This window comes from Psammomys obesus, unplaced genomic scaffold (genome assembly GCF_907164565.1).
Source record: "Psammomys obesus unplaced genomic scaffold, mPsaObe1.curated_primary_1811, whole genome shotgun sequence".
Taxonomy (NCBI): domain Eukaryota; kingdom Metazoa; phylum Chordata; class Mammalia; order Rodentia; family Muridae; genus Psammomys; species Psammomys obesus.
The window spans coordinates 30,656-40,564 of NW_026589959.1; the positions used below are offsets into that span (position 1 = coordinate 30,656).

At 41.5% G+C, this 9,909-nt stretch overlaps 2 gene segments (V, D, J or C); both read right to left on the reverse strand.

The window, feature by feature from the left end:
* Positions 1-613: 613 nt before the first annotated feature.
* Positions 614-1,200, reverse strand: LOC129675512 (T-cell receptor alpha chain V region CTL-F3-like). The segment is given in 2 exon segments: positions 614-1,026; positions 1,149-1,200. Coding segments are annotated over 2 exon segments (465 nt in total).
* A 2,958-nt stretch (positions 1,201-4,158) lies between these two features.
* On the reverse strand, positions 4,159-4,758 carry LOC129675513 (T cell receptor alpha variable 13-1-like). The segment is given in 2 exon segments: positions 4,159-4,544; positions 4,707-4,758. Coding segments are annotated over 2 exon segments (438 nt in total).
* Positions 4,759-9,909: the final 5,151 nt, after the last annotated feature.

The following is a 9,909-nucleotide window of genomic DNA, read 5'->3' on the forward strand; positions in this document are numbered from 1 at the left end:
GCTAAGTCAGTCTCCCTTTCTCCCCCTCTCTCTTTCTCTCTTTCTCCCTCCATCCCTTCCTCTCTCCCTTTCCCTCTCTCCCCCCCTCTGTCCCTCCTTCCCTCATGCTTGTGATCAGATGTAAAAGCTCAGCTGCTGCTCCAGGACCATGCCTGCCTGCCTGCCTGATACTGTACTGGCCAACATGATAGTCACCTTCTGAAACTGTGACCTAGCTCCCAAGTAAATGCTTTTAAATTGTCTTGGTCATGGTTTCTCTTTTCAGCAATCGGCTAGTAACTGAGATGGGGAGTTGAGCTGAACTCTGTAACTTGGACAAAAGAGAGGAAGGATGTAAATAACTTATGGAGTGAGACTGAAGCAGATTTTTAAAGACTACAGTCTATATTTCTCATTTGCATCATAAATTTGTGGGGTAATAACAGAAGATTGCTGGCGAATACTTCAGGACTTTTCTTGAGATATTTGCTGTTAAGACTTCCAGTTAGGAAGAGAATGTTATTTCAAGGGATCACAGCCTGGGTTGTCTCTAGCACTGGCTTCCATCCTGTCAGTCAGAATATCCACAGATCCTAGGTCTCTAGATATTTGACCTGAGACTTGTTGCTGTTTTTCAGGAAGCTGGTGAGCAGCATTGGAGGAAGCACACAGCCTCCCTCACAGGGCTGCTCCCCTGGGCCTCCTGCACCTGTGGTTTGTGTGCAGCTTCCCCTGCAGTCTCCCTCACTATGTCCCTCACAGCACAGTAGTACAGGGCAGAGTCTGACAGCTGCACTGAGGACGTCTGCAGGTGGAAGGAGCTGCTGCTCTTGTGGAGAGTGGCATGGAAGCCTCGGTGCTCTGTCCTCTTATTGTCTGTGGAGCTCTTCAGGAGCAGCTGAGGGGCTTTGTTGAGATATTGCACATACCAGAAGAGGGAAGGATCTGAGTAAATAGTCTGATAGGTGCAGTTCAGCATCACAGGCAACTCCTCTGTGACAGTGACCAAGCCTTCTGTCTGGGTCACTGAGTCTCCATTGCTCCTCCCTAAAAAACAAACAAACAAACAAACAAGGAGGAATTACTGTTCTATGTGAGGAGGAAGATTAAAGGCTGCCATAGTTGTAAGACAAAGACATCATTAACACTCAGGGTAAAATGTAACTTACTGAGCATGAAGAGGAGCACAAGAACTGAGCAGGTGACAGGAAGCATGTTCATAGAGAAAAGGACACTTGGTCCTTCAGTGCACCAGTCTCACAGGGCAAGTCTGCAAGTCTTCAGCAGGACCTCCTCAATCTCCTCACTCATGGACAAGGTCCTCTGTCTGCACAGGGTGTCTGTCATGTTAAGACACCTGAAGGAGATGCTAACCACATCTGTAAAGGCAGAGCCCTCTGATGATTTCCCTTGAAACCTCACCCTAAGGAGGCAGGCCTCAAGTCCCCAGTGAAAGCCTGAAATCACCAGTGGTCCTGATCTGTATGTATCCTATGTTATTTAGTGTGATGAGTGCACATAAAAATACACACAGACACACACACACACACACACACACAAATCTACCTCTGCAAATATTTATCTACTTTTTCTTACTGTAGTTCTTAGAGAATGTTCTTCAATGAATTTTGGTTATGTTCATCTACTTTTCCACTCCTGATATATCCCTCTACTCTTACCTACCTACCCAGTTCTGTTCTTCTCCCCGCATTTAAAATAAAACACATCAAGTTTTATGTTACGGATTGTGCTACCCATATACTGTTAGCTTCATGTCCTTCACAAGAGGGTGGTCTATGCACCATGAGCTTCACCTTTAAAGAAAGTGGAATCTCTCTCCCAGTAGGTAAGAAGTGCCATCAGCTCCTTGGCTCCTTCCCTCTCTGTGATGGATTTTTCTGGCCTGATCCTTTGCTAGTCTTCTGTCTGCTGCCAACCTCTGTGAGTTCATATTAGCAGCTGTCTTGCTGTGCCCGGAAAACACTGTTTCCTTGTGTTTGTCCACCACCTATGGCTCTTCTAGTCTTTCCACCTCCTCTTCCTTAATGACTGCTAAGCCTTGGGAGGAGGTCATGGGATAGAGAGTCCCATCTTGGTGGCTGAAGTATAGTCTCTTCTCTTCTTCAGTACAATGCGTTCTTGCTCTTTGATATTCACCATGTGCTGCAACAAGGGGAGGGGAATGATGAAAATATATTTCAATATTTAAAATATTTTTATTCATTTTTTGCATATTAAACTTTTATTTTTAATTTACTATGACAATTACATTTTTGTTGAGTTAAAACTGCAATTAATAATAGCACACAACTTATTAAAATAATATATTAAGTTTGACATTTTCGTTAATAAAGTTTTAACATTTAACATTCACCTCTTTTTAATTAATTATTTGTTTTAATATTTTAATTTAATTTTTTGATAAGCTGAAGGGTATACTTCATTAGTTTATTAATTAAAATTGATTTATTATTATGAATAATTAATTAAACTAACAACATTTATACTGAGGTAAGAATAGACAAATTATCAACTTAATTGCTTTTCTTTTCTTGAAATTTAAATCTTCGTTTTAAAATTTTATTTATTTTAAAATTAATTACAGTTTATTCACATTGTATCCCAGATGCAGCCCCCTCCCAATCTCACTCTTCCTCCCTCTTCACCTCTCCCACCCCTCCTCCAGGACACTGATAAGGGAAGTCCACCTTCCCTTCCATCTGACACTAGCCTATCAGGTCTCATCAGGGTTGTCTACATTGTCTTCCTCTGTGGCCTGGTAACGATGCCCCCACTCCTAAGGGACTTGATGAAACTGAAAAGCTTCCCTGAAACAAAAGACACTTTCATCAGAACAAAATGACAGCTACAGACTGGGAAAGGTTCTTCACCAACCCTATATCTGACAAAGGGCTAATATCCCAAATATATAAAGAAGTCAAGAAGTTAAACAGCAACAAACAAGTAATCCAATTAAAAAATGGGGTACAGAGCTAAAAGGAGAGTCTTAATAGAGGAATAGTGAATGGCAGAGAAACACTTAAAGAAATGCTCAACATCCTTAGTCATCAGAGAAACACAAATCAAAACGACCTTGAGATTTTACCTACACCCATCAGAATGACTAAGATCAAAAACTCTAGTGACAACACATGCTGAACAGGTTGTGGAGAAAGGGGAACCCTCCTCCATTGATGGTGGGAATATAAACTTGTACAACCACTTTGGAAACCAATCTGGCACTTTCTCAGACAATTAGGAATAGTGCTAGTTCAAGATCCAGCTATACCACTCCTAGGCATATACCCAAAAGTTGCTCAAGTATACAACAAGGACATTTGCTCAACCATGTTTTTAGCAGCTTTATTTGTAATAGCCAGAACCTGGAAACAGCCCAGATGTCCCTCAACTGAAGAATGGATACAGAAATAGTGGTACATTTACACAATGGAATACTACTGAGCAATTAAAAACAAAGAAATCATGAAATTTACAGGCAAATGGTGGGATCTAGAAAAAAAAATAATCCTAAGTGAGATATCCCAGAAGCAGAAAGACATACATGGTATATACTCACTGACATATAGTATAGGATAATCATGCTAAAATCTGTACACCTAAAGAAACTAAGCAAGAAGGAGGACTCTGAGAAAGATGATCAATCCTCACTCAGAAGGACTAAAGGCATGGACATTGGAAGGAGAAAACAGGAAACAGAACAGGAGCCTATCACAGAAAGCCTCTGAAAGACTCTACCCAGCAGGGTATCAAAGCAGATGCTGAGACTCATAGTCAAACTTTAAGCAAAGTGCAGGAAATCTTATAAAAAAAAAAGGGGGGGGGGATAGACCTGGAGGGGACAGGAACTCCACAAGGAGAGCAACAGAACCAAAAATCTGGGCCCAGGTGTCTTTTCTGAGACTGATACTCCAACCAAGAACCATTCATGGAGATAACCTAGAACCCCTGCACAGATGAAGCCCATGGTAGCTCAGTCTCCAAGGGATTTCCCTAGTAAGGGGAGCAGGGGCTGTCTCTAACATGAACTCAGTGCCTGGCTCTTTGATAAAATATTTTTTTCTAAGGATGGACAAACCTGTCCTAAGTTGTCTGAGTGAGTTGAAGCTAACTTTCTTATTTTGTGTTTTTAATGTCTACATTATACTTGGCACTTACAAACTAGTAACTGGCAAATGCTGCCCTGGAAGGCCCCTGACACAGGATGTGGATGGGGTCCCACGGTTTGAGGACAGGCTGCAGGTGCCCGTGGAGCAGTGTGTACTCGCAACACAGAAGTACTGAGTCTCCAGGCTGAGTGTCTGTGATGTGCAGGGAGAAGTGTTTGGCTTTCTTATCCAGTAAAACTGTGAGTCTTTGGTTCTGCTTTCTTTCCTTATTTGAACGAATGTCCATGATGAACTGAAGACCCTTCCCAGGTTCTTGCTTATACCAAGGGAAATAGTCTGAGGCACTGTCTGTGTACGTGCAGTTGATGACAGCGCTGGCTCCCTCCTGGACTCTCAGGATGGAAGGGTGCTGCTCCACCTGCTCTCCTCGGCTCATCCCTGTGCAGAAAGATGGAGAGAAAGAAGAAAGGTTGTCAGGTCATCACTTTCCAGGATTCTCTTTTCTGCAGTAACTAGAGAAAACCTGAAAAAAATATTGATTCCCCTAGATGACTCAGAAATGCCCACTGATTATTTTGTGGCCCTAAAATATTAACTCACCATCCATCTGCAGCCACAGAAACATGAATAAAGTAGGAACACATGTCTTCATTGTTCTTATCAATGAAATTGAAATCCAGTGTCAATCATGACAACCAGCAGGTCGGCTACAGCTGCCAGGGTGTTGTTCTTTCTCAGTAACAATTCTAGTTCTGGAGTCTTCCCCTCAGCCACTGAGGAAAGGGCTTAACTTCTGCACAGTCAGCACACAAGGAAATTAATTCTCTGCATCCTCCCCAGCAGTTGAGAATTACTGCCACCTTGTGGTTGAATCTCTAACCAGCAAAGAGTCTGGTTAAGTGTTCTCTGACCCTATGTGTCTCAGACACATAAAACACAATATGTCATATCACGAGGGTTCTAGTACTGAGAGAGCAAGGATAGTATTTGTACATACTAGTGAAGCTGTTTCTTTTCTTTACATGTAGAATAGGCTATGTATGATGCTTCATATCCGAATGTATGTACATAATATATTCATATATAAATGTATATATGTGGTGTATATATGGTTGTGTTTGTGAGTGTGTGCGTCTGTGTGTGTGTCACATTTGTTCTGTCTAGAACTGTTTCTTCCTTTCCACTCTCACACTGCAGAATTCTTGGATCATTCACCAAGCATTCTCCCGTTTCTTAGGGAAATATGCTTAGGTGTGTAGTTGTCCTTGTGAATTACAGCACACAAGAAAATGCTTTCTTAAGTCTCTTATGGGCTTTCAGTAGCAAGAAGACAGCGTTCTTTCTATTTCCGTGATTTCTTGTTGATAATATAACTACGATGTTTCTATGCTTGTATCTTGCACTCCATAGAAACCAGCCTGGAATCACAAATGCACATAGCTACTCTTAGAAAAGGTCTCATGAGTCATTTGGTCATGAGAGTGGCAACATCCATGTGGCTTATTCTCTCAGAATCCAGTGTTGTAGACTGAATTACTGATAGAAAAGTAGTGTGGATCCCCTGGAGAATCTGCAAATACTGCAACAAACCCAGCTTTCCTCCTTCCTCTGGCACTTCCTAGCACCCCTTTGATTCTAGCCCATGTTCTTTCCTTTGTGACTAATGCAAATATCTAAAAACACCATGTATCTGGAAATCTAGTGTATGTGGGCTCATGAAGCAGGTAGGCCAGAGTTACTGTCCTCTATTTCAGTTCCCTAGTACCATCCCCAGCCCTGTAACAGACCACTTGCAGGGGCCTATTCTTTCATTCTTCCTCTGTTCTCTGGGATTCAACTGAACCTCTCTGCATTTCCTCTCCCCCCTCACCCCTATTACTTTGTGTCAAATACCAACAGAGACACTCCCCCCTGGGAACCTGGAGGCCACACCTGTCTGGGAAACAGGTAACCCATCCTCACTCACCCTCATGCCCTACAGTGAAATTTCCCCAGTTTCATCCCTACCCATGAAGCAGACCACTTGAACGGGACTGTCCTTCTCTGTTTCCATATTTCAGGTACTGCATCAAGCCTTGCAGAAGACCCAGCTTGCCTCATTCTTATGAACCCTCTTAGCACTCTCTCTAATTAATCTCCTTTCCTTCATGCCATCCTCATATATATAAAAATAAACCTTTGGTAAGCCTTAGAGGTAAGCTTCACCAACAGAGTACAAGACATGGAATCTCATTGAAGACAAGGTGGAAGAAATGGACAAACATCTCAGTCAAAGAAAATGTTAAATCAAAAAAAAAAATAATCCTGGGAGAAAATATTCATGAAAGCTAGGACACCATAACGAGATTGAATCTACAAATGATATAAATAAAGGAGAAGAAACCTGTCATTCCTGTTGGCAGAGGCCTGGACTGTAACTGGGGTACTGGAGCTCAGCTCTGGGACAGAGACAATGGGTTCCATTTCCCTCAAGGGCAGTTATAGCACCTTAGGATGAGGCATAAGTGTGCTAAGTCAGGGTGTGGAAAAGATATTTTGTTGAGTATTTTTGCATCAATGTTCATAAGGGAGATTCATTTGAAAATTTCTTTCTTTTTTGGATCTTTGTGTGGTTAGGTATCAGGGTGACTGTGGCCTCATAGAATGAGTTTGGCAATGTTCCTTCTGCTACTATTTTGTGGAATAGTTTGAGGTGTATTAGTTTTAGTTCTTCTTTGAACATCCGGTAGAATTCTGTGCTAAAACCACAGAGAAATGACAAAACCAAGAGCTGGTTTTTGAGAAAATCAACAAGATAAACAAACTTTCTGCCAAACTAACTAAAAGACAGAGGGAGAGTATCCAAATTAATAAAATTAGGAATGAAAGGGATTGGATAAGACAACAGAAAATCCAAAGGTGACATCCAAAGAATTGTTAGATCACACTTTGAAAACCAGTGCTCCACAACATTGGAAAATCTAAATGAAATGGATGATTTTCTTGATAGATACCATGTACTACAATTAAATAAAGTTCAGTTTAGGAATTTAAATAAACTATAACCCTTAAGGAAATAGAAGTAGTCATCAAAAGCCTCTCAACTGTAATTATTAAAGAGAATATTGCTACTGTAGAGAATGCCTATTACTTTTCAGTCAGCCAAGAGAAATGGTGCCTGGAAGGTAAGAGTCCCCAGAGTATGGAAACAGAAGACTTTCACTTAAAGAACAGGTTCTTAGGGAAACAGTCTCTTTGGCACTTTCTAGGAAGAGGCCATGATGAAAAGTGTTTTCCTCAGTTTACCCCTCTCACTCTATTCCTCTCACTGCGTGATAAAGGGGGCAGGCCACAGGGAAATCTGGCAACAGAAGTCAGTGATATCTACATGGTGATTGTTTTCAAGATATGAAGAATATATCAGCACTGCATGAGCAAGACCTTCACCTTGGCTCAGAAGAAAGTGAAGGATGCCAGATGCTGTGTGGCAGAATCAGAGTCCCTGACAGCCTTGAGAGGCCAATGAGTGACATGGTGAGGGCGAAACCTGAGGTACAATAGGAACACTGGATGTTTGAGATTCCAGCAAGAGTAAATATCAGCTGAAAAAAGCTGCAGGATTTGAAAACTATAGTGCATGTGTGTGCTAGAAGCAAGAATGACTACATACTAGACATAATTCCTCACAGGAATACCTACTTCCAAATCATAACACTTCAGTAACCTACTCAATATAACACCTGATGAAACAGCACTTCCTGGAATTGGAAGAATACAAGATTCATCTTAGTGTTGGAAAGAACTATCTAGGCCTTAAGGCTGCATATGAAGCCTTTATGGCTTTCAGTAGTACTGGGCAGTCCTTCATCATGATCTGCAGGGACCCAAGACTCCTTTTTCTGATGTCAGAGTTTGGGGAATCTTTTGTGTTTGTTAATCTGAATCCTTCATTTTAAGGGAAGAAATACAAGGTTACTACACTTCAAGGCATGTATGTAAGATTGCCCAGAACTGAACCTGGGTTTTTGTTTTGTTTTTAATCTAAGCAGATGGTATTTTTGCTTCAATCAAAGATGGTTTTAAAAGTCAGAAGTTTTGAAAGGGTTCATCTTTCCTATTGATAATGGGTGTTTCTTCAAGAGAAGAGGGAAGTACCGATTTCATCCATAAGTAGGGTTTGCAGGAAGCAGCTCTGAGAGTTTGCATTACAGTAACATGCATGTGGCACTCCATCTGAGCACAGAAGTAAGCAGCCAGGAAAGGAACAGGAAACTGCTTTGAGTGGAGTCTGTGACTATCTGGGGAACGTGATCAGTTTCTTTTCTCTGCCAGCTAAAGTACAAGGCAGGAAAAATCTTGACTGCAAAACAAAGAAGCAGGGAAAACACAGTACACAGAATCAACTGATGAATAAAAGCTAAACAAAGAAACAAACACACAACTGTACGCATGAGCTTGAGCATGTGCACACATGGGGGGGCAGCAAGATGAAGAGGAAGAGAGAAAGAGAACGAAAGAAAGAGAGATAGAGGACAGAGAACACAGAGAGGACATTAAGGAATGCAAAATTCTCGTGTCTTCTCCAAGACTGGTGTTTGCAAGGGTCTTTAAGAGCTTTTCCTCCCCTCATTTAGGGTTGCTCAGTTTGAATAAACACAAGATGGATGATTGACCCACAGCTTTGACATAAGCATGTACTGATCAGGCCTAGAACTTGTTCAAGTCCAACAGCAGCAGGAGGCCAACTAATGGAGAAAAGCCTCACCAGGCCTCTGTATTATACTGCCAAGCTTTATCTCAGTTCAGGAGGCTGAAGAAAAAGCCAACCATTTTGGATTCCAACATTGTTGATAACTATATGGCACCTCTGACTACCTGTTTGCACAACAGTGAATCTATTTAACCCTATTCCCTCTGAGACAGTGGTGATTCTTAGTTGTCCACTATTTCTCTCTCACAGTTAAATTTATTAGTCTTCTCAGGGAAGGGCTTCTCTCTATGCACTGCCTGTGCCTCTGCAGTGCAGCCATTGATATTCTGTGGCTGCAGTTATTGTCAACATGTCCAGCCTCCTAGATGCTCGGGACATGGAATAATCTTCTCCTTGTAGCTTGTTCACTGCTAGACATAAACATGGGCTAGAGCTCAGAAATAAATCAGCACATACATTTTCCAAGTTCATTTACAAATTATCAAGAAGACCTGGCCTCATCAGTGATGCAGCTTCTGAACTTAGATGTCCCTGTTTCCATTACTGATAGACTGAAATCACCAGCTGGTTGTAGGCTTACAGCCCCCGTAACTCCCAGAGTTTATCCATGCTCCCCTTTATCACAGGGGATGTTGTTCTGACCCTCATTTGGAACTAGGTTCCAAAGAAAGAAGAGTTCCTGCTATGGAGTATGTATCTATTCTGTTTTCGAGAGCCCTTGGTTTTTAACCTAACCAGGCAGAGGAAAGACACACACAGAGAGTCACAGATACAGACACACACACACACACACACACACACACACACACACAGTGGTAATTGCTTAAAACCATGATTTAAAGGACAGAAGCACCACCATCTTGTCGTTTGTCATTTGGTGCTTGCCACCTCCACCTCATCCTGTCACTAGAACACACTGTGAGATACCTGAGTGTCAGCTGATTAAGAAGATATTTCAAAGACATCCATTCTCTGACTTATCCTAGAACAGATTAAAAGGTAACAGTTTAATTCAATAGCACATGAACGCAGAAATAATTATATATATATATACATGCATACATACATACATATACATATACATATACATATACATATACATATACATATACA